Here is a 23,157-nt window from a genome sequence, read left to right as displayed (position 1 = left end):
TAAAGGGAATAGCAGAGGTCTCTTTCCCAAAGGAGAGTTTTAAACAGGGTTAGAAAGAGAATGGAGACAGGGGTTGGAGTCAGCACGAAGGCAAGTTCTGTGCAAATTACTAATGAGGATGGTGGGTTGAAGAGAGGGCAGCCAGTCCTTTGCTGAAAATAGAAAAGAGATGAGTGGATAGGAGGATAGAATGTGCTTGTGTGTGTCCAGGTGGGGGAGGGGTGGACAATGAGGGGTTTGAAAACAAGAGATGGGGTGGCAAGGTAGGCTGGGCATGCAGGGGTAGGTGGCCACATTCCTGCAGTGCTGGAGAGCTAAGCAGCAAAATTGGCATACAGTGTATTGGGTAGAATGGGACCCACACAGATAGATGTCTGTGCAGAAGCACAGTGTATTTGCAAAGGAAGAGATTTTATAGAATATTGGTCACTATATGCAAAACACTTGATTTTAGTTCAACCTATGGCCACACATGACCTCTTCTGACAGCCAAACCTGATCTTGCTGCTCTCCTGATAGCCAAATTCACATTTTCTATTTCTCATTGGGCATCACTTGGATAACCATCAGAACATACCATCCACAGGGCCCACACTGACCTCATCTGCCACACCCTTACTCACTTCTACTCCTAACTCAAATCATCACCACCAACTCTTCCTCTCCTTTATCCTCAATCTCAGCTAAGAGAAACAACTTCTACTTAGTTATGCAACCTTCAGTCATTAAAGACTGTCCCTTACCCTTCCCATAGTCTCTAACTTTCCAAAACTCAAATGTGACTCCTCCTCACCATCCTCACACCCACAGCCTGAATCAAGTGCCTTGCTGTTTCCTTTTATTTTGTTTACTTAAGCCTTCCCTCAGTATATGTTCAATAAATGTTTAATGAATAAATAAATGAATCAAAGCACCAAAATTGAATGAATCACAGTACCAAAATGTGGGGCCTACCCCCTGTAGGGTCTTTTGCCTTCATGGAATCCATTATTGAGAGTGTGATTATGAATGTCTCCCTCCCAAACTTTAACATTCTCATCTTGGAGGTGGATATCCTGGCAACAGGATGGTATGTGATGCTTTCTGCATTGGATTCCACACATCTCCATCAGCCACCATCATTTTAAAAAGGTAGTGTGCCATTTCCATCAGCTCACCATCCACTCTGCAAATGTCTACACCTTGGGCCAACGCTCTACTCTACAGTATCTGGTGGCAACATAGGCCAGCAAATACATCCAGCAGGCACCTACCCTCTGGTGTGCCAAGAACCCTGAGGCTATGGAAAGCAGTCAGAGCGGAGGGCATCATCTGGATTGTCTTAGGAGACATGTCCACACCCAGGTTTTTATCTATTGCATAACTTGCAGTACATAGCATCAGCCTGTCTCCTCTCCAATTTCCCCTTCCTTGCAGTTGCACACCCCCTTTCACTTCTACATTGACGCACCTGGCCTACCTCAACTGTTATCACATCACTAGTGAGTGTGTGTCATCATTCACTAACCCTACCTATTCACATAGCCCTAGCCTCAGTGTAGAGGATCCAGTGTCCACAGGGGAAGAAATACCTCCATCAAATAGGCATGATGATAGCTATCAGCTCTGGCACTCTGGCAAGGGTGTATTGGACCCTCAGGGTAGTCAAGACATAACTCTCAGAACCCATCACTAGAATTGCTGCGTGACACAGAGGAGCTAGATAGTAAGTAGGAGGGAATTCTAAGGGAGCGTGGGGTGTCCATCCAAATAAAACCTGATATAGGTTGGCAGAAGCTCTCTGCCATCAGGTGACCCACGGAACCAGGCTGCCTCTTACTCTTTCACTCAATAGATCTGCCCACTCAGATCATACCTGCTGTCATAAAAAGATTCTACATTCATTTCATTAAATGAAAAGAGCAAGGGGCACAACAATATATACAGTTACCCATGTATGTTAAAAACTCAATATATTTTCATAGCCCATCTATGTATAAAAAAGCCTCGAGTCAGCTTTAAAATGACACACATCAGATTATTAATTGTGGTTACTTTCAAAAAAGGGGGCTGAATTTTGGAGGAATGTTGTGAGGGAGGAGATTGTGATTTATTGGTATTAAATTTTTTTCCAACAAGAATATGCATACCACCACTAGCTTTGTGATTAAATTATTTTTAATAGGCCTAACAATAGAAGTAGCAGTTGTGTATTACTCAAAGTAGCTGCTACCTGATGTAACAGAAAAAAAAAATCCCTGAAATATGAATGGGTTAACACAACAAATGTTTATTTCTTGTGCACATAAAAACTGATGTGGGTTGGCAGTGACCCAGGGAACCAGGCTATTTCCATACACAAGGTCACATCTAATTTTCAAACTCCATACCTCAATGTGGGTTCTCCATGTTTGCTGCTCACTGGAAGAGAAAGCACGGAGGTAGCCGACTGGATCTCAGTGCCTTGGCTTAGAGGTGACAAACATGCTTTTACTCATATTTCAGTGGCAAGGGTTAGTGATATGATCCTTTTTAACTATGAGTAGACTGGGAATGTAGTCTCTCCATGAGCCCGGGAAGGAGAGCAGGACTTCATGTGGGTAAACACTTGCCATCTCACCCCTAAGCTGGTACATAATAGATGTTCAATGAAGAGCAACTGTTACAATTGGTTAGGACAATAACACTTTTCATTTCTTAGAGGAGTTTCTAAGAAGGTCGAAATTGCCTTGAAATTTGCAACATTTTTCTAGTGTCTACTATGTGACAGATGTTTTCAAACACAAGGTCACATCTAATTTTCAAAATGACCCTGGAAATTTCTATGAGGAGGATTTGTCGTTTATCAATCAATAGCACCATTCTGCACAACTCTTTATAATAACCTGCATACTTTTAGTAGGTTGAGAATTTTCTCCTACCTTTGGCGGATGATCAAATCATAGCTACCCACCACCTACTTAACATGCCCAAACACTTGACCAGGTACAATGAAGCACACTAAAAAAACTACTATTTTCCTCTGGGGCAGATATAGATAAGAGTAAATTGAAGGATAGTTATGTTTTTCTTTTTATTCAAAGTTGGCATGTCTGCTAAGGAACAATTTTCCATCTCTGAGAAGGACTCCAGGAAAGATTTTTAGGGATTCAGCCACAGTAGATGTTTGCTTACACAGTGATTTCCTCTGTCCTTCCTTATCTACCACTTAAGAGGGAGGCTTTGGATGTTGACCACCTAGGTAAATTCACTCATTGGTGTATGTGTTCAGTGGCCAGTCTCAAATAAAATACTCTATTACAATCCTACTACAAATATCAGAGTGGTTTAAAAAAGCCTCTTCTCTAGCCTTAGGGTTATAAGCCAAGAAACAGTAGATTCTTTGCTAAATCAGACTCTTCTCAGCAGTAGATTTAAAAACACTTTGACAGTGTGGTGGAAGCATCCAGAAACATGAAGAGGTGTCTAGGCTTCACTGTTGGAAGTGAACAATTACACAAAAGGGGCTGTTGCTGTCAAAGGGCATCTGTGGTGAGGGATGGGACCTCCAGGCAGTTGGAACCCTCCATGTCAGGGAAAATGCAGGTGAGTCTGAGCTGTCTGTTTCTCTGGGAGCAGGCGCAGTCTCCAGAGAAAGACGCAGTGAAACTGACCAGTAGGTCAGTTCCAGTTTGGACAGCTGGGTACAGTGGTGACGACCCCAGGGAAGGGCACAGTAATGTGGGAAAGTGCTGGACTAGACTTATGTGCTGGGCCCGGAGCAGAGCCAGCTCTAGAGGAACCCGGGGGCTAGAGGTGGGAGGACCCCAGGCCAATGAACCCCACAGGCAATCCAAAACTTTGTCATTTTCACTTTCCTTCCACTAATAGGCCTGCTTTTAGTACTTTGGTCACAGGGCACTTGTTACCATTCGAGAGATATTGTGGAATAGTGAGAATTAAAGAGACTGTTTGGGCTCAGATTGCAATAAGTAGAACAGTGTGGGACCTAGAAACATTTAGACCAGGGGTTTTGTCCCAGCTCTGTCACTTACCAGCCATGTGAACTTGAGAATGTTGCAAATTTTTCATCTATTGTTTGGTAAGTCCCATCTTGTAGGATTTTTAGAAGACACGTAATATATGTAAGGCATCTGGCAAAGTAACTGGCAAATATTGGGTCTTTAATGAATGGCAGTTATTACTATGATTATATTCACACAAGAGACTACTCTCGTCTCTGGGAAAGTTTTGTTTTGTGCAGGAATTGTCAGAGAACACGCAGTACTCTAAAAAACAATCACCAAATGAGCCAAAATGCTGCTAAGCAAGTAACACTATGTAAATTCTCCCCATGAGAGAATATGTTATTTTATATGAAAGCAGGGACTTCATCAGAATTCAACTCAAAGCTTATAGAGTTTATGTCAGGGACCAACTCCCTGCCCTCTGATATTCTCTTCCTATAAAAACATTCTTATTTTTACTTATTTTATCACCAACGAGATATAGCCCGACCTTGGAGTTTTGCCAAATTATACACAAGAAGACCTAATAAAGAAAGTAGGCTCTGGCTGCACAAGCTTAGGGAAAACAGTGTTGGCTTAGTGGCTTCTTGGCATCTCATCTCAAGAAAGTATAACCCTTATTTCTCAAACACTCTCCGGAGACAATGTGCATAAAACAACTAGTTTGTGTACTGAGTTTGACCGCCCTGGGACGACAGCACTGTATTCTTCCACTCCTACCCCAGACACAGGATCTACCTGCTTTACCCACAATCCCAAAATAACTGTTAAGGGCAGTTTCCCTTTCCAGGCTTAGTCTCTCAATTCTAAGGCTCATGATCTGAGGATTTTGCACCTTCTTATGATTATCACAATCTCACCCAGTTCACCATGGAGCAAACTTAAAATGACCTCCCAACGAGGGACTTGCATTGTCCCATACCACCAAGTGCCTTGGCTAAGGAAATTTACACTTGACTGCTGTTATCTGAACCTTCTCCCATCATCCTCACTTCTTTTGTCTATTTTTATATGCGTGATTTTTTATGTAAAAAAATCTGTACATGTAGGGTGTATCTCACCATCTCCCTTAAATAACTGTCCTTAAGACTAAAAATCTGTGTGCAGGGGAAGGGTCTTCTTTAAACAATCACTACTATCACAGAGCCTTACTAAGAGCAGATGCTCGATTTACGATGAGAATAAATGAGCCACTGAACAAGGAACATAATTATTACTATTTATTTGCATTCTTGAAAAGCTTAAAGACAACCAGGTGTATATATTTGGATTTTACAAAAACAAAAGTGAATGAAGAAAACAATTGACACGCTTTGTTTGCTTTCTCTATTTTACGACTCCAATTATGTTGTGTGAGGTTCTCTCACATTTCTGAGAAAATCTCTATTCTAACGCTATGCTTTCTTCTTCTTCTTCCCAAAAAAGATTCAAGGATTTCAAAAATGTCTTACAGAATATCAAAACTCTTATGCTTAAATCTGGCAACACCAATAAATGTGTAATCCGTCATTCATAGACATAGATTCTAACTCTAAATAAGCATGCTATTTAAAGAAAAACGCTTGAAAGATACTAATGTTTAACAGGAACACAAAGAAGCTATGTATCATGATCTCTCTAGCTCTATCTTGGCTTCTCACTGCTTTAAAAGGTTGGCATCTTGCCTCAAAAACAAAGTGAACAATCTGCCTTAGTTTTCACATGCGGTGGGAGGGCCTGCTGAATCTGCCTCTAGAACGCGCAGTAGTGCGACGCCTGGCTGCAACACTGGATTGAATTCGGGCTCTCTCTTCCTCATCTCTCAAAGCCTCTTCAAAATGGGATGGTAAGGCACGGGGGGTGGTACCATTCACCTTGGCCAAAAACTCGAGGACTTTCATCTTGGTGGTTTCAGCATAGGCTCTTGGACCCCACAGGAATTGATAGCGTGGGGGATCACTGTTGGGCACCTGCTTGTACTCCAGATATTTTTCCTGCACCAGATCTTGGGTGATGAGCTTCCGGGGTTCCCCATAGATTAGGTGCTCCTCTCCATCATAGGCTCCCAATGTATTCATGAATTTCCAGATCTCTTCCTCAGTGGCAGAGTTGCCATTTAAGAAGATCACACCCAGGAGAGGCATCAGAAGCCCGTTCCTGGGAAATTCCCAATCACCACTCAGGTTTCCATCATTGGTGAGGTCTAGCTTGCAGGTGAGGGTGTAGGTGTGGCCACGGGGGTTGTCTTCCTTCAAATCAAGGCCAAAGACCAGCTCCAAGCGGTCAGAGGCTCTCTTGAGGATCTCAGGGAAGTGATCCTTGTACTTTTCATCAACAAACTTCAGCATGATTGCCTTCGTAATGCGCTCTTTACTTTTATACTTATCTAGCAGGAAGTGCATAAGCAGTCCTGCCTCCCTCGTTATAGGATCTTTGATTGCGCTCCCAGTGGATGTTGAGGCCTGGGAGGAACTTGCATTTTCCTCACCTTGGCTCTTGGCACCTTCATCAGATTTGGTGGGTGACATAGCTGCAGCAGCAGTGGTGGTGGGTAGGGCTCCCTGAGGCTCCTGGGGAATGCCAGCAGCAGGGGAGCTAGTGGGAGTATCCCCTGAATCAGGAGAGGAGGAGGGGCACTCCTCTTTCTCTGCTGCAGTGGCCTGAGCAGCCTTGAGATCCTGGGTCTCCTCTCGTGCCTTGCGGCGTTTCTCACGAGCACGGAGCTTACTCTTTTGACCCCGAGGCATGATGGCTGTCGTGAGGCACAACAGGCAGGAATGTGGGCAGAAGGGCAGCAAATGTGGGACCTGGAGAAGAGAATGAGATCCTGTGAGCACTTGCAGCAGGGAGGTACTATCTTGGCTTTTAGAGAGCCACCTCTACTGATTTCCTTGAGAGCACTGCTCTAGGAACTCACTAGGATCTTGTTGCCAATCCTGCCTGGGGCTGACTGGGTGACAGCAGAGGCTGGCAGTGTAGACTCCCTCTGTGTTCAAGGGCCCTCTCAGTTCATATACAGTATCTTCATATCTACTCTTGGAAGGGCCTGGGACTGCCTTCTTGTGCTGCTCTGAAGCTGACACTTCAAAGCTCCCTGGAATCCACCAAAGACAAATGAGGCACTGCCTCAGCCCACCATCCCTGCTGGGGGCTAGAAGGGGTGGCAGTGCTGACAGTTCTGTGGGACCCTCTCTGTCCTGGGGTAGCTGGACCTCAGTCTTCATTCAGAGTCCTCATCTCATCAAAAGCTAAGGTCTGAGAACCTCTCTTCTGCTGACTGGTGCTGCATCTTCAGAACTAAGCTCTCACCTCCCTTAGACCTGATGCAAAGAAATAAAAAGTCTCAGCCTGACAACTCTGGGCCAGGTCCTTTGAGAGCAAAGTGCATGGACAGAGCTAGCATCATTGCTTTTCCTCTATTTGAGGTATGGGTTGGGGCTTGGGGGAATGAATGGTACCTTCATTCCACACCCATGGCCCATACTTTGACTCCCAGAAGGGCCTATGGCTCCGTTCTCTCTACACCTGAGGACATTTACTCATAGTGAGGCCTACATCTGACTGAGACCCAGCAGAGGAAATGAGGGTGGCTGTGTCTGGCCACACTGCCCATATTCTCCAGAGGCTGAAAGCTGTGGCTGGCAAGTTGAAGCTCTGTGATGTGTAGCCCCACTTACGGTGCTCACTCAAGGTCTCCAGTTTGACTCTTGGGAGGGCCTAAAATGCCTCCCACTCCTCCTGCTAACCCATCTAACTAAGACCCTCATTTCTCTGTTAATCCTGAAGAGGAATTTAGGGGCACTTCTGACATTTATGCTTGGGGCTTCCTAGGGCTGACAATAAAGAGGGACTCTGAGGGCTCCCCACTGATGAGGTGGAAGTTCCCTCAAGTCCTCTCTCTGAGTCCTGGCACAATCTGGAGATTCTACCTCTGGTGACCTGAGACCCCTTGCATCAGATTAAGATTTTCATTTCCTCATAATCCCAAGATGAAAGAAAGCATGAGTCACATCCAGTCACCCTGTACTCTAACGGGCTCCAGTGTTCTGGGGTTGTTGTTCTCTTTAATCTTCACTCAGGCAGAATCTGAGCTCCTCTCTAAGCCCACTTGATTCTTCCAGCCTCATCCAAATGCGTTCACCTCTCTGAGTACCCAGGGCTAGACTTGAGAGGATGACACATCTGGCTACTTCTGCCTGAGGTTTCCCAGGGCTGAAAGGGGTGGAACTTTGTGAAGCCCCACTTTCTGGATCAGTGCTCCTCTTATTCCTCCCTCAGTATCTTCTCTGTCTTGATCTAATGCCTATTCAGTCATACAAACCACCCCCCCCGCCGCGACTCCCTGAGGAAGAAGTGAAATTTTTCTCATCTGGTTACAAATGCCCATCGTCTCCCAAGACTGAAAATCAGGAAGGAATTCTGTTTCTTTCACTGTTATGGGATGAGTGGTTCCCCCGGTTCTCTGGGTCTTCTTGACTCCTGGAATTACCTGGGAATCCTCTAGTTGCTAGCATAAGGCTGCCCCCTTTGATGAAGTTCCTCAATTCCCTGAGATGCTCTAGGAAGAAGTGAGTGAGATTCATCTTATCACCATACCTGGATCTCCCAGGTCTCATAGTGGGGATAGGGCTCTAAGTGGGTTACTTCTTTCTTGGAGGGGTCCCCTCATACTTTCTCAGTATCACCATCTATTAGGAACTGGGCCTCCTCCCTGTACTAAAGAAGGGCTTTCATGTTAAACCAAAGCCATTATGTACCTGAAACAACCCCTGAAGGAAATGAGGAGAATCTCAACTTGAGAGCTCTAACGCTGGCTTCTCAGGAATGAACGACGAGTTAAGACTTTGTGTGTTCCCACCTGTTCTGGACTAGGTAGTTACCTCATTCCTCATACAGAATTTATACCTTGACACCTGTCACAGCGGATGACTCCCATCTCTCTACTGAACTGGGGCAGCGAGGCCTTAAACCAAGGTCCTCCTCTCCCTAAGCCCCTGAAGACAGAACAGGGAGTACTTGGGCTTACCAGCTCTGGCCTGGGACTCCCAGGGGCAGCATCAGGTGCGGCTCTCTCCCTTGTGTATTGAGTGGCCCCCATTTCCGCACTCACGGTCTCCACCTCCACTCGGCACTCCTTATGAGACTCCACCCATCACATGGTCCTGAGGCTATGCCCCGTAGACAAAGGTCCTCATATTCCTTGGACCTAAATTCACAATCATAGCGAGCCACATCCCGCCAAGGCTGTCTGGGGCCTGTGCGTGCCGACAGCAGCGGCGGGACTTTTGGCCCCATTGTTCGGGAGTCTTCGACTCCCTCAGTCGTCACACAGGACTTTGTCCATGACTCCTAGTAGGGTTTAAGACTCCTCCCGCCATAGACCTGAGTCTATATGCCTTACACCAAAGCTCTCATCTCCCTGAGTCACCGAAGAGATAGTCAGGTTGCTACCCATCTGGTTGCCTAAGGCCTTCCAGGACCAAACACAAAAGCGGGACTTAATGGGGCCCTATTTGCTACGGGTGAAGGTGTCTCTTCAATTTATACTCAGGGTCCTCACCTTGACTCCCGACCAGTCCTGAGAATTCACCGTCGGCCTACCAGACGCTGCGCCCCTTAATCGGTGACTCGCCTCCTCGCCTTCAAAGCGAAAGTGATAAGTCACATCCGCGCGGGGCCCGCCCCGTCCCCGTCACATCCGCCCGGGGCCCCCGCTCCCCCGCCCTCCCACTCCCGCCCCCCCCCAAAGCGGAAGTGAGGATGAGCAACATCCGCGCTTGGCTCCTTGCCGTCACAATGGAAGTGAGGATGAACCACATCTGCTGGGGTCCTTGCCTTCAAAGCGGAAGTCAGGATGAGCCACATTCGGCAGCCTGGGGCCTTTGAAGGGTGACGGTAGGAGCATGATGCTATGGGAGGTCACTGTTCTAGTGTCGCTAATCCCTACGTACCCCTTAGGAGTCCTTACCTTAGTATCTAGCAGCCTGGGATGACTCCACCTGCTGACCCAATTCCGCCAGCCTCCAAACAATACCCCAGCCTCCCTCAAACCCACAGTGGAAATCTGAGTGTGCCACACAGGCCACCCCTGCCTGGGCCTCACAGGTCTGACAGCAGTGGCAGGACTCTGTGAATGTCCCTCTTTTGGGGAGAAGTCTTCTCATCAGCACTGAGAGTCCTCACTAGGACTCTGGCTCCGGTTTCCTCTCCAGGCAGAACTAGAGCGACTCCCTTCAGGGCCTGATGCTCTCCTCCCTGAGACCTTCCAGGCAGAAATGAGAGGCACCTTAGGCACATAGCTCTGGTGCTTCAAAACGGGATGAATTCTGAGGGGTCTTGTCTGCTGGTGGAGTCCCCTCATAACACTTAAGAGTCCTACAGTGATTCTTGTTAGAGTCTCAGCCTCTTCCCTCTGTGAAACTGACGCTGCCCTAAGTAGACAGAACCAGTGACCTCCCTGAGACTTTCCAGGCAGAAATCAACCTGCCATCCCCACCTGGGGCTTTTTGTGAGACCTCTTCTTATGGTGTGGGTGCAACCCTTAGTCCACATTCAGGCCCTCACCTTGACAAGTGAGCAAACCTGTAACTCCACCCTTTATTTACCTGAACCTGCTCCTCTCACATCAAGGTCCTGTTTTCCTGAGAATTTCTAGTTGGAATTCTGGACGATCCTCATATAATCATAGTTCTTTTGCAACCTGCAAGAACAGATAGTAAGGACAGGCCTCAATAGAACTCCACAGTTTTGCTCCTCGCCTTTATATGTATCAGAACCTGGGACTCCTCAATTTACTGAACTGAGGTCACCCTCCTGAAGACTCTGGATGAAACCCTACATTTTGGAGCGGTTTTCTCCCCACTATTCATTCATGAGGTTTCTCATGTTGGCTCCTGTCTCTTGATCAAAGTCTTCCAGGGAAATGTCACATCCCTGCAAAAATTTGACCAATTTCCTCTTTGCAAAGCTTGCAGAGAAGAGGTCCCTGTCCCAGAAGTGATGTGACATTGGGAAACTGAAACGGAAGGTGGAGAGCTTAGGACAGACGTTGTGCTCTCAGGGGAAAAAGCATGCTGATCTGTTCCTTCACTTCGCCAACCAAAGGGTAGTTCTGAAAGACTTACTTTCTACAGAAAAGGGTGAAGCCGGATGATTTTGCAATCTTTTGATCTTTTGAAGCTATCTGATTTTGCTTCTGTTGATGATCATATTGTCACCGAGTATTATTTCTTTCTGTCTTTAACTCACGTGTGTCAATAATTTTGGTATTATTCTTGCTCTGGTTTTGTATTCCAATCCAGTGTTTGGGACATAGAGACCTCTTCTTTCTTACCTGAGATACACTTTGGGTTAGCAGAAGAAAATGAATTAAGCAACTTGTGGTAAGCTTCGGTTTGGGAGGAGTGGAACAGTGTGGGCTCTAGAGGAATTCAGATCAGCAGTCTAGTTCCAGCCCTATAACTTACTAGCTGTATGAACTTGGGCACGTTACCAAACTCTATGAGCCTTAGGCTCTGCATCTGTGAAATGGGCTTGATAAGCCTTGTGATGTAGGACTGGTAGAATGTGGTTAACGTATGCAAAGCCCTGGAGTGCACTGAGACTTTAAACAATGCTTATTACTATGATTATTTCAACTACAGAAGAAATCATCCATCCTGCTGATTTTTTTTAAGCCCAAGTGGTAAGAAAGAATATATAGCATTCTAAGACGTGGAACTACAAATCAGCCCAAAATGCAGCTTACAAAGAAACTCTAAGTATCTTTTCCATATTGAATCATAGTTTGAGTGTGGAGTTGTCTTTCTCAGCTGAAAGCAACTCAAACCTTCTAGGGTTTGCTTCAAAGACCAACTCTAGCCTTTCATACAAACCACTCTTATATTCATTTATTTAACCATCACCAAAAATCTAGATCTCTCTTAAAATTTCCAAAAAACATGAAAGAAAAGAAAAATGAATGCTCTTTTAATGGAATGGATTCTGGCTCCCCAGCTGATGGCAGAGTATTAGCCCAGTGGCGTTTGAGTTTCCAGTCTTAAAGGAGTATCACCTTTATTTCTCAGAAACACCCTGGGGACTATGTGCATAAAACACCTAATTTGTGTACTGGATTCACTTGCACTGGGACAAGAGCACAGGCCATTTTCTATCCCTGCCCCAGGCAAAGATTCCCTCTGGTTTTTCCACAATCCCAAAGTAACTGTTAAGGGCAATTTTTCATTCCAGTCTCTAACTCTCAACTCTGAGATCCATCATCTGAGTGTGTGACCCCTGCTCGGTGCGCCCCATCTGGTCACTACGCAACAACATAAAATTACCTCCTACTGCAGTATGTTCAGTTTCCCAGAGTCTCAATTACCTTGCTTAGGACATTTACACTAGATTCTTCTGCTGGAAACACCCCACCTTCTTATACCCTCTTTTCAACTGTCTTTAGGTCTTAGGGACTATCTCATCACCTTCATTATGTGATAGCTGCTGTTGAATTCTAAAATTCTATGGGCAGGATTTTAATTTTTTTTTTTTTTTTTTTGCTTATCCAGTACTAGCTAGGAGCCCTCCAAAGAACAGCTGCTCAATTAATATTTGGACAATTAAAGTGCAAGTGAGCAGGAAGTCAAATGTATTGCTATTTAATTTCTCCCACATTCCTGAAAAAGCTAACCCAATCCAGATACATATACTTCAGTTTTACAAAGAAAGACTAAAAGGAATAAACAAAGCAAGAACTGACCACATTTTACTTTTTTTCTCTATTTCATGATCCCACCAACTTTATTGCTAGGTAATTTCCTTTTCACAAACGATTTAAAGATTTTAAATTGTTTTACATAATGCAAAAGTTCTTGTTCTTCAACGTGACATATTTTAATAAATAAGTGATTCATGCCATTCATAAACGTAAATTCTGAAACTAAATAATTATACAATTAAAAGAAAGAACACTGAAATACAGGAAAATGAAAAGATAAATCATTTTACATACAAATATATTATATATGGTGTTTCCACCAACTCCTCTTTGGCCCTCCATTAATTAGAAGGCTAATATTTTCTTTAATTAAAAGTAAAGAATATACCTCAGACTTCACAAGGAGTGGGAGACACTGCTGGACATCACACTGGAACATGCCAGGCCCAGTTGCAACACTGTCTGCCTCATGTCTCAAAGTCTTCTCTTAATAGAGGGAAGACAATGGGGACACTGTCATTGACCTTGGCCCAAGCCTCCACATTCTTGAATAATCTAAGCAAACCAGGTATGTAACTTTTAAATTTATGAACAACAAAAAACTGAATGGAGTAAGATAAACCAAAAATAAACCAACTTTTGCTTTCCTTCTCTTTCTGTCTTCAGATTCTACCTATTTTATTGTGGCGTTATTTTAAATTTCTAAAGATAACCTTATTCCAATGCCATGTTATTTTGCTCTGTATCACAAAAATGATTTTCAGATTTTCTATTTGTATTTCAAAAACCAAACTCTTATTACTAAACCAACCTGATAAACAGCAATAAGTGTGTGATGCATGCCATTTCTAAGCTTATATTCTGAATCTAAATAAACTTTCTATTTTAAGAAGCATCACAAGAAAATTCAACAAAGTTATTCATGCAGCACAGGAACATAGAAGGCAGCAGGTCTTTCACCCACAAATTGAACAATTTGCCTTAGATCTCACATGGGGTGGGAAGAGCTGCTGGATGTGTCCCTTGAATGCTTACTAGTCATGGCAGTAGTGCCACGCCTGGCTGCAACTCTGGGCCGGGCTGTGGCTCTCTCTTCTTCATCTCTCAAAGCCTCTTCATAAAGGAGTGGGAAGTTACTGGGGTTGGTATCATTCACCTTGGCCAAAAACTCGAGGACTTTCATCTTGCTGGTTTCAGCACAGGCTCTTGGACCCCACAGGAATTGATAGCGTGGGGGATCACTGTTGGGCACCTGCTTGTACTCCAGATATCCTTCCTGCACCAGATCTTGGTAGATAAGCTTTCGGGGATCCCCAAAGATGATATGCCTCTTACCATCATAGATCCCCAAAACATTCAGGAATTCCCAGATTTCCCCTTCACTGGCACAGTTGCTATTTAAGAAGATCACACTCAGTAGAGGCATCAGAAGCCCGTTCCTCGGAAATTTCCAGGAACTGCTCTCGTTTCCATCGTTGGTGGGATTCAGCAAGCTGACGAGGGTGTAGGAGTGACTGGTCGGGTTGACTTCCTTCAAGGAAAGGCCAAAGACCAGCTCCATGCGCTGAGAGGCTCTCCTGAAGATCTCAGGGAAGTGCTCCTTGTACTTTTTGCTGATGATCTTCAGCATTTCTGCCTTTGTAGTGGGCTCTTTCATTTTATACTTGTACAGCAGGAACTGCACCAACATCTTCGTCTTCCTGGTTATAGGATCTTTGATTGAGCTCTCAGTGGATGTTGAGGCCTGGGAGGAACTTGCCTTTTCCTCACCTTGGCTCTTGTCACTTTCATCAGCTCCAGTGCATGACATAGCTGCAGCACCAGTAGTGGATAGTGCTCTCTGAGGCTTCTGCGGAATGCCAGCAGCAGGGGAGCTGGAGGGAATATCCCCCAAAACAGATGAGGAAGAGGAATGAGACTCTTCTTTGTCTGCTGCAGTGGCCTGAGCAATCTTGATATCCTGAGTCTGACCACGGGCCCGCTGGCGTTTCTCACGGGCACGGAGCTTACTCTTCTGACCTCGAGGCATGATGGCTGTGGTTAGGCACGGCAGGCAGGAGTGTAGGCAGAAGGGCAGGTGATGCGGTGCCTAGAGAAGAGAGATTGAGATCCTGAGAACACCTTTAGCAGGCAGATACTACCTTGGCTTTTCAGAAGCCGTCTCTGCAGGATTCCTTGAGAACACTGTTCTAACTATTCACTGGGCTATTGTTCTTAGTCATTCTGTCCTCTGAGAACTCAGCTGAGGAAGTTACAATGTGCCTTAGGCTGCAGCTTGCCAACCCTGCCGGGGGCTGACTGGGTTCTCTCTGTGTTCTGGCTTGGAAAGGATCCACTTTGATTACCTTTAGAATTATCATGTCAGCTCTTGGCAGGGCCTCAGTCTCCTTCTATTGGTATTGTGAAGGTGAATCTTTAAGTTTTTATGGGACCCAGATGAGAGAAATGTAGGAACACCTGAACCCATCACCCCTGCTTCGAAGCATTTAGTGCTCTCTGTCCATGGATCCTCAGGTCCCAAGTTTGCACTCAGGTTCCTCATCTGGACTCCATGCAGGGTTGTGGACTGTCTCTTCTGTTGACTGATAACTGCGACTTCAGACCAAGAATTTCACCTTTTCTTGTTCTGACATAAAATGTGATGGGCATCTATGAAAAAAAATTGATAATCTGGGCTTCACTAAATTATAACTTCTGCTCTGCTAAAGATACCACAAAGAATAAGACAACTCCTAGATTGGGAAAAATTTATTTTCAAAAGACATATCTGATAAAGGACTGTTAAACAAAACATACAAAAAAGTCTTAAAACTGAACAATAAGAACTGACCAACCCTATTAAAAATGGGCAAAAGATATAAACAAGTATCTCAACAAATAATATATACAGAAGGTAAATACGTACATGAAATGATGCACAACATCACATGTCATTAGAGACTTGCAAATTAAAGAAATGTGAAACCACTCCATACCTATAAGAATGGCCAAAATCAAAAACACTGAAAACCCCAATCCCGATGAGGATGTGGAGCAATAGGAGCACACTGTCATTGCTGGTGGACATGCAAAATGGTACAGCCACTTTGGAAGACAGCTTATAAATTTCTTACAAAACTATGCGTAGTCTTATCGTATGATCTAGCAACTGCACTCCTTGTTATTTAGCCAAATGAGTTGAAACGTATGTTCACAGAATAACCTGCCCGCAAACATTTATAGTAGCTTTATTTATAATTGCCCAAACTGGAAAGCAGCCAAGATGTCCTTCAGAAGAAGAGTGGATAAATTAACAGAATAAAATATTATTCAGTGTTAAAAAGGAATGAACTATCAAGCCACAACGACACATGGAGGAAACTTAAATACATATTACAAAGTGAAAGAAGCCAATTTGAAAAGGCAACACAATGCATAATTCCATCTATACAACATTCTGGAAAAGGCAAAAGTATGGAAACAGTACAAAGTTGAGTGGTTTCCAAGGGTTGGGAAGAGTGAGAGATAAATAGATGAGGCACAGAGAACTTTTAAGGCAGTAAAGCAATTCTGTCTTAAATTGATAACGTGATAATGCTGGGTGATAATGATGTGTCCATGTATACTCAATTGTAACAAATGTATTACCCTGGGTTGGGAGATTGATATGAGGGAGGCTGTGCCTGTGAGGACAGGATGCCTATGGAACTCTCTGTGCTTTCTGCTCAGTTTTGCTGTGAACGTAAAACTATTCTGAAAAAAGAAGGTCAAGTATAAAAAAAAAAAAAAAAAAAGGGATGGTGAAGCCTCAGCCTCACATGTTGCCCTGGCAATTTAAGATTTATGCAGGGGGCTTGACTCTGTTGTCCTCTCTATTTAGAGGTGAGCAGTCCCCTCAGTTCTCACTTGGTTTCCTTTATTTGGCTCCTATAAGATCCTGGGGCTCCCCTCTTTTTTGACCTCAAGACCTCTCCGTTTAAAAGGCCTGCACCTCCCTGAGATCCGATAGGAGGAAGAGGGTGGCCTTATCTGGACATAACTGACTATGGTCTCCCATAGAGTGGCAGCTGTGGTAGACAGGTTGAGGTCTTATGGTGGATTGTCCTACTCAGTTCCTAACTCGGGATCCTAAATCTGACTCACAGGAAGGCTTAATATTCCTCTCCCTGCTGAGCTGGGACTGCCCACCTCAGAACAAGACCTTCCCTTCTCTGTTACTACTGATGATATGAGGGTGCCTCTGTCTGACATTCATGCCTGAATCTCTCAGAGATGACAATAGGGAGGATTCTGTGGGGTCTACACTGATAGGGGTTTGGTGGTTCCTGCACCATTCAGGGTACTCACTTTACTCCTGGCACACCTTAGGAGTCCTATCTCTAAGGACCTGAGTCAGCCAGCCTGAGATAATGGTCTTTACCTTCTTAAGACCTCCGGAGTAGAAATCAGGTTCAGCCACATGTCAAGACTATTGGGGTGAATGCTTCCCTCATTCTTTATTCAGGGTCCTCAACTTGGTATGTGTCAGAGAATGGGACTCCTCCCTCTGCTGACCTGAGGTCCAGGAACTCACAAGTCCCTAACAACTTTGAAGAATAAGTGAGGAGATGCTCAGGCTAAGAACTGTGTCTGGCATGTTGCTCTGCTCTGTCCTCCTATATGAGGGTCTTTTTCTTGGTTCTTGTCCCTTAATTAATGACTTCCTGGGAAATGCCACATCCCTTAAAAGTCTTGACCAGTTTCCCTACAACAAATCTTGCAGACAATGCATCCCTGTCCCAGAAGTGATGTAAGATACGGAAGCTGTAACACAAGGCAGAAGCCCCAGGATAGAAGTCATACTGTCAGAGAAAGAAACACATTGATCTATTTCTTCTCTTTACCAGCCTCTTATGTATTTCTCTTGGAAAATATTTAACTTCCTAAAAAAAAGGGGGAACTGTCCAGAATGACAGAATGTGAGCCCATGATCTTTTGAGTTTATCTATCTTTGATTATGTAATCATATTGTCATCAAATATTGTCTTTCTCTCCTTTATTCACACATCTCAATCATTTTGGTAATTTTGTTGCTTTGATTTTGTATTCCAGTCCAGCAAACTGGGCACAGAATCTTATCACTTGATGTACATTTGGGAGTAGTGAGAAGAAAAGTGAGTAAGGGGACACAGTCTCAGGTTGGGAGGCATGGAACAGAGTGTGCTTTACACTAATTCAGACTAAGGGTCTTGCCCCCGTCCTGTCACTTACCAGCCATGAAAAAATTGGACTCATTAACAGACTGCGGGCTTCAGACATTTTTTCTGTGAAGTGGGTTTGATAAACTCTGTTTTGTAGGACTGGTAAAATGTATACAATGTATATAAAATACTTGAGATGTATTGAGACATAAAATAGTGATTAATTTGTCCCCTGACATTGCAATCCACTATACTGGGCCTTATTTTTCAATGCAGGAGATGTCGAAGATTATACCATATTCTAGGACAAAGAAAGCCCTATCAGACAAAGTGCTACTTAGAAAGGAAAACTAATTAATATTTCCTCATTACTTGATAGATGACTCAATATTAGTATGAGGTAGACTTCCTGAGTAGATGCAACACAGATTCTAATATGTGTTTCGAGGACCAAAAACTTCCGTCTCTTTCAACTATCCTTCCATCTAAACCACTTTTATTTTCATTCATTTAACCACCTCTCAAAAACTAGACCTTGCCTAGAGTATGCCAGATTCCACACGAGGTAACCTAATTGAATGTGCTTTTCATGGAACAGGCTCTAGATACCCCAGCCCAGGAGTGCCAGCACAGTGGCTTCTGGGCCTCCCATCTCCCTTGAGGATATTACCCTTATTTCTCAGAAAGTGGCTGGAGATGATGTGCACAAAATACCTAGTGTGTGCTGTGTTTATTTGTATTGGAACAAGAGCACAGGATACATTCCTGCCCCAGATTCCCCTGGTTTATCCATGATCCCAAGTAACTGTTAAGAACTGTTTCCCATTCCAAACCTTGTCTCGCATCTCTGAGAGGCAACATCTGACAGCCTGGCCCCAGCTCACCATACATAGCCTCATCCAGCCCACCATGCAGCCTCACGTAACTCCCATTGAGGGACCTGCACTTTCCTTAGGCCCCACACAGCCTTGATTAGACAATTTATACTTGACTGTTCCCATGTAGAACCACCTCTCTCCCTTCTTATCATTTTGGTCTTACCCTTTTGGTCTTAGAGTGCATATCACCATTTTCCTTAGATGATAGCTGCTTCTTGACCTTGCAATTTTAAGGTCAGTTGCTACGTCTTCTTTTTCTTAGCCCTCCCAGTACTAGCATGGATCCTTCCAAGAGCAGATGCTCAGTTAATGCTTGAAGAATAAATGAGTGTGTGAGCATGAGGTCTAATTTATTATGATTTAATTCTACATTATTAGATAAGCCAGACATATATGGTTGTTTATCTTCCATTTTATTAAAACACAGAACAAAAACACTTAGGAAACAAAATATTGACAATCTTACTCTCTTTCTATATTTCTTAATCCCATACATTTTAATGCCTTTAAAAAAAAAAAACATTTTCAAGGAAATGCTTATTCTAATTCCAGGTTATTTTGCACCAGATCACTAAATAAGATGGAACTTTTCTCAATCTGTTTACAAAACAGCAAAATTTTTACTCTTAAACCAAAAAAACAACAAATGTGACTAATATGAATCCTAAACTTAGATTATAATGTTAAATAAAAGGAACATTTGAAAAATACTCCCCAAAATACAGATAAATCTTCAAATTATCCATTTAGAACTAGAACAAAAAGGTATTATACAGTGTGTTCCCTCCAGTAACACCCAGCCCTTCACTCCTTGGAACAGTGACTGCCCTCATTAACCACAAAATGAAAAATTTGCTTCAACTTCACTGGGCGTGGGATGAGCTGCTAGCCTTGGCCTTGGAACATTTTCTGCCCATGGCATCACTGCCATCATTGAATGTAGCTGCAGCTGGGGCTCTTTCTTGCTCATCTCTCAAAGCCTCTTCATACCAGAACTGGAATGCACTGGGGACAGTTTGATTGACCTTGGCCCAAAACTCCAGGACTTTCATCTTGCTGGTTTCAGCATGGGCTCTTGGACCCCATAGGAATTCATAGCGTGCAGGATTAGTGTTGGGCACTTGTCGGTACTGCAGGTATTTAAGCTTCACCAAATCTTTGGTGATGAGCTTTCTGGGCTCCCCAAATATGAAGTGTTTCTTTCCATCATATATTCTCATCTTATTCAGGAATTCCCAGATCTTCTCCTCAGTGGCACAGTTGCCCTTCATGAAGATCACACCCAGAAGATTCAGCAGGAGACCTGTCTTGGGAAATCCCTTGCCACGAGTCACCCTCCCATTGTTGGGGAGATCCATTTTGCTGACAAGGATATAGGAGTCCTTGCTAGAATCAATTTCTTTTAAATCAACACCAAATACCACTTCCATGTTGAAAGAAGCTCTTTTAAGGATCTCAGGGAAGCGATTTTCATACCTTTTTTGGACAATTTTTAGCATATCTGCTTTCATAATGGGCTTTTTCATTTTGTACATTTCCATCAAGAAGTGCACCAACATATTTGTCTTCATGGTTAGAGGATCTGTGCGAGACCGCACAGTGGAGGATAGGCCCTGAGAGGAGCTTTGCTTTTTCTCAGTTTTGCTGTTGGCTCCTTTGCATGGCTTTTTGTGAGAAACATTTACCGATATGGTGGTGGATAGTGCTCTCCGAGGCGTCTTGAGAATGCTACCTGACCTACCGGCAGACTTTTTCTGGATAGTAGCCCCCAAAACAAGAGGGGATGAAAATGATACTTTTTTCCCCTTAGTTGCAGTGGCCTTAGCACCCTGGCGACCCCGGGTCTGACCACGGGTCTGGCGTTTCTCAGGTGCATGGAGCATATTCTTCTGACCCCGAGGCATGATGGCTATGGTCAAGAACAGCAGGCAGGACTGTCAGCAGAAGGGCAGGTGATATAGGCACCTGGAGGGGAGAGAGAGAGAGAGAGAAGGAGAAAAAGAAATCAGCACCTTCAGCAGAGAGGCTCCACCTTGGATTTAAAAGAAGGCCACCTCTGCAGGTTTCTGTGAGAGCACTGCTCTAGAAACCCAGAGGGTTTCTGTTCTGACCAGTTTGTCCTCTGAGAACCCTGTGAAAGTAATTAAAGTGTGCCTTAGGCAGTAGCCTGCCAGCTCTGTTCTGTGTATACTGGGGCTGAGAGGAGCCACAGCAGGTCTAGTTCTTGTGCATCTCCTTTTACTCTGGGGTAGGTTTCTCTCAGCTCACATTCAGGACCATCCTAAAAACTGTCAGGGCCTGAGTCCCCTCCTCTGTGCTGCACTAAGTTTGACACCTCCAGCAAATGTCCTCATCTCCTTGGGACCACCCCTGACAGGAGGAACTAGGTGCTAAGAGCATTATGGAAACCTACTCTTTCCTGGGCTTACTGGGGTTCTGACACCTCATTCACAGTCCTCACCTTGTCTGTACGTAGGACCTAGACAGTTGCCTCTGCTGATCTGATGCCCCTCACCTTAGACAAAGGCCCTCAGCAACCTAATGCTATGAAAAAGAAAGGTGAGTTCACATACACCAGACCTCCATGCCCAGCCACCTCAGGGATGCAAGTGGGGAGTAGGGGACTCTTTGTTGTCTCTTCTTTATGTGGGAGGAGTGATATCACTAGTCCTCATTCAGAGTCCTCACTGTGACTCTTGTAAGGCTCTGGGTCTCCTCGCTTTTCCCTCTGCAGAACTGGGGCACATAATTAGTTCACCCTTTCTGTCACTCTCTAGGCAGTAAGGAAGCATCTCAGCCTGATGCTATTCCAAGGCTTCCTGGAGCTGAGAGAAGACGGATAATTTGTGTGACTCTACTTTTTAGAGGCAGTGTTCCCTTTAGTTTTCTATCAGGTCTCTGACCTTGACTCCTAGTAGGTCGTGGGACACTTCCCTCCATTAACCTAAGTCCTCCAGCCTCAGAACAAGGCCCTGGACAGGGAAGTCACGACCCCCTCTCACCTATGAATACCTTTGCCTGGAGCTTGCAAAATGAGTGCAGGGACGTTGTGTTGCCACCTCTATTGCAGAGATTCCTTCATTATCACTCACGGCCCTCACCCTGACTCTCTTCCACTTGCTCAACTGGGGCTACTTTCTGAAACCAAGGCCCTTCCCTCCCTGAGACTTTCCAGGTAGATAGATGTCAGACAGTCTTCAAGGTCTTCCCAGGGAAGACCTCAGGGGCAGGATTTAGTGTGGCCCTCTTAGTTTTAGGTTGGGGGATGGCAGTCTGTTTTGTCCACATTCAGGGTCCTGACCATGACTCCAGAAGAGTCCTGAGAATTTGCCTTCTGCCAACAGGATGCTGTGCCCCTCATCTCCGGATCCTCCCCTTCAAAGCACTTCCAAGGAAGTGAGGACAAGCCTTATCTTATCTGTTCACAACTTCCCAGGGACTGACGGCTGACAACAGGGGTAGAACTCCATGGGACTCCACTGTTTTGGAGTTGCTGGTCCCTAGATTCTCATTCAGGGTCTTTACCTTGGTATCTTATCATAGCCTGAAATTTCTCCCTCTACTGACCTAAATTCACCCACCTCCAAACAAAACCCTCACCTCCCTGAACGCTTCTCTTCCTAGATGGGGAAGTCAGGGCCCCGCTTATGACTACCCCTGTCTGGAGGCTTCTAAACTAGCTAGCAGCAGTGAGACTCTGTCTGAAAAATAAATAAATAAATAAAAACAAGGACCACTGGTGCTAAGCAGTAGGATGCTAACCAGTAGGGCTGCTGCTGCTTTCTGTTGACACCCTTCTGGGAAGAGATCCCCTCCTTTAGCACTCACACTTCACCTTGGCTCCAGTTAAGGTGCAGGTCCCCTCCAACTGAATAACCGGGGCTGCTGCCTTGGTCCAAGATGCTCCCTCTGTGAGACTTTCCAGACAGAACTCAACCAGGACCTCCCAGGGTCAACTGCAAGGGCGAGGCTTTGTGGGTCCCCCTTCATAATGGGCAAGGAGTGATCCCTTCAGTCCCTGCTCAGGGTTCTTACCTTTACTCCAGATCAGTTCTAAGAATTCACGCTAGGCTGTGGAGCCAACTGAAGCTACTACACCTGTCAGGCCAATAGCCTCACTTTCAAAGCGGAAGTGAGAATGAGCCACATCTTGCTCGGGGTCTCCAAGGGTTGACAGCAGGAGGTGAGACTCTGGGACCCTGCTGTTCTGGAGTCAGTGGTCCCTAGGTCCCTATTCAGCGTTCTCACTTTGATACTAGTGGAACAGAGGAATTCCTCTACTGAGCGGAGTCTGCCAACCTCCAAAGCTCTCCCCTCCCATAGTCGTTAGAGGGGAAGTCTAGGCATGTTATCAGGCCATGACCTGGGGCCTCCCAAACCTGAAAACAGGGTTAGTGAGACTGTTTGGCGGGCCCCTCTTTGGAGAGAGGTTCCCTGGTTAGCACCAATGGTCCTCACTT

At 44.8% G+C, this 23,157-nt stretch overlaps 3 protein-coding genes across 5 annotated transcripts; all 3 read right to left on the bottom strand.

Annotated features, from left to right (window-relative positions):
* Nucleotides 1-5,192: 5,192 nt before the first annotated feature.
* On the bottom strand, nucleotides 5,193-13,120 carry MAGEB1 (MAGE family member B1). 3 transcript variants are annotated; one of them, XM_017501620.2, is made up of 4 exons: nucleotides 13,049-13,120; nucleotides 10,560-10,665; nucleotides 9,526-9,605; nucleotides 5,193-6,772 (listed from the first exon to the last, which is right to left on the bottom strand). In XM_017501620.2, exon 4 carries the CDS (start codon nucleotides 6,710-6,712, stop codon nucleotides 5,684-5,686), a length of 1,029 nt encoding a protein of 342 aa, XP_017357109.1. In that variant the 5' UTR covers nucleotides 6,713-6,772; nucleotides 9,526-9,605; nucleotides 10,560-10,665; nucleotides 13,049-13,120; the 3' UTR covers nucleotides 5,193-5,683. The 3 variants fall into 3 exon arrangements, with proteins under 3 accessions (XP_017357109.1, XP_037584823.1, XP_037584824.1); XM_037728895.1 differs by lacking the exon at nucleotides 9,526-9,605; XM_037728896.1 differs by lacking the exons at nucleotides 9,526-9,605; nucleotides 10,560-10,665; nucleotides 13,049-13,120 and adding an exon at nucleotides 9,934-9,979 and having other exon boundaries at nucleotides 5,197-6,772.
* On the bottom strand, nucleotides 12,770-14,819 carry MAGEB4 (MAGE family member B4). The gene has a single exon (XM_017501618.2). The coding sequence runs from the start codon at nucleotides 14,687-14,689 to the stop codon at nucleotides 13,649-13,651; it is 1,041 nt and encodes a 346-aa protein (XP_017357107.1). The 5' UTR covers nucleotides 14,690-14,819; the 3' UTR covers nucleotides 12,770-13,648.
* A 4,219-nt stretch (nucleotides 14,820-19,038) lies between these two features.
* On the bottom strand, nucleotides 19,039-20,662 carry MAGEB3 (MAGE family member B3). The gene has a single exon (XM_017501617.2). It carries the CDS (start codon nucleotides 20,599-20,601, stop codon nucleotides 19,561-19,563), a length of 1,041 nt encoding a protein of 346 aa, XP_017357106.1. The 5' UTR covers nucleotides 20,602-20,662; the 3' UTR covers nucleotides 19,039-19,560.
* Between the last annotated feature and the right edge of the window lie 2,495 nt (nucleotides 20,663-23,157).

Source organism: Cebus imitator, unplaced genomic scaffold (assembly GCF_001604975.1).
Source record: "Cebus imitator isolate Cc_AM_T3 unplaced genomic scaffold, Cebus_imitator-1.0 Scaffold282, whole genome shotgun sequence".
NCBI lineage: Eukaryota > Metazoa > Chordata > Mammalia > Primates > Cebidae > Cebus > Cebus imitator.
The sequence above is the reverse complement of the archived record's forward strand: the minus strand, read 5'-3'. Positions and strand labels throughout refer to the sequence as shown.

Bases quoted from the DNA above. Each gene is read 5' to 3' on its own strand.
- MAGEB1 (XM_017501620.2), bottom strand. From the start codon at position 6,712: ATGCCTCGGGGTCAAAAGAGTAAGCTCCGTGCTCGTGAGAAACGCCGC.
- MAGEB4 (XM_017501618.2), bottom strand. From the start codon at position 14,689: ATGCCTCGAGGTCAGAAGAGTAAGCTCCGTGCCCGTGAGAAACGCCAG.
- MAGEB3 (XM_017501617.2), bottom strand. From the start codon at position 20,601: ATGCCTCGGGGTCAGAAGAATATGCTCCATGCACCTGAGAAACGCCAG.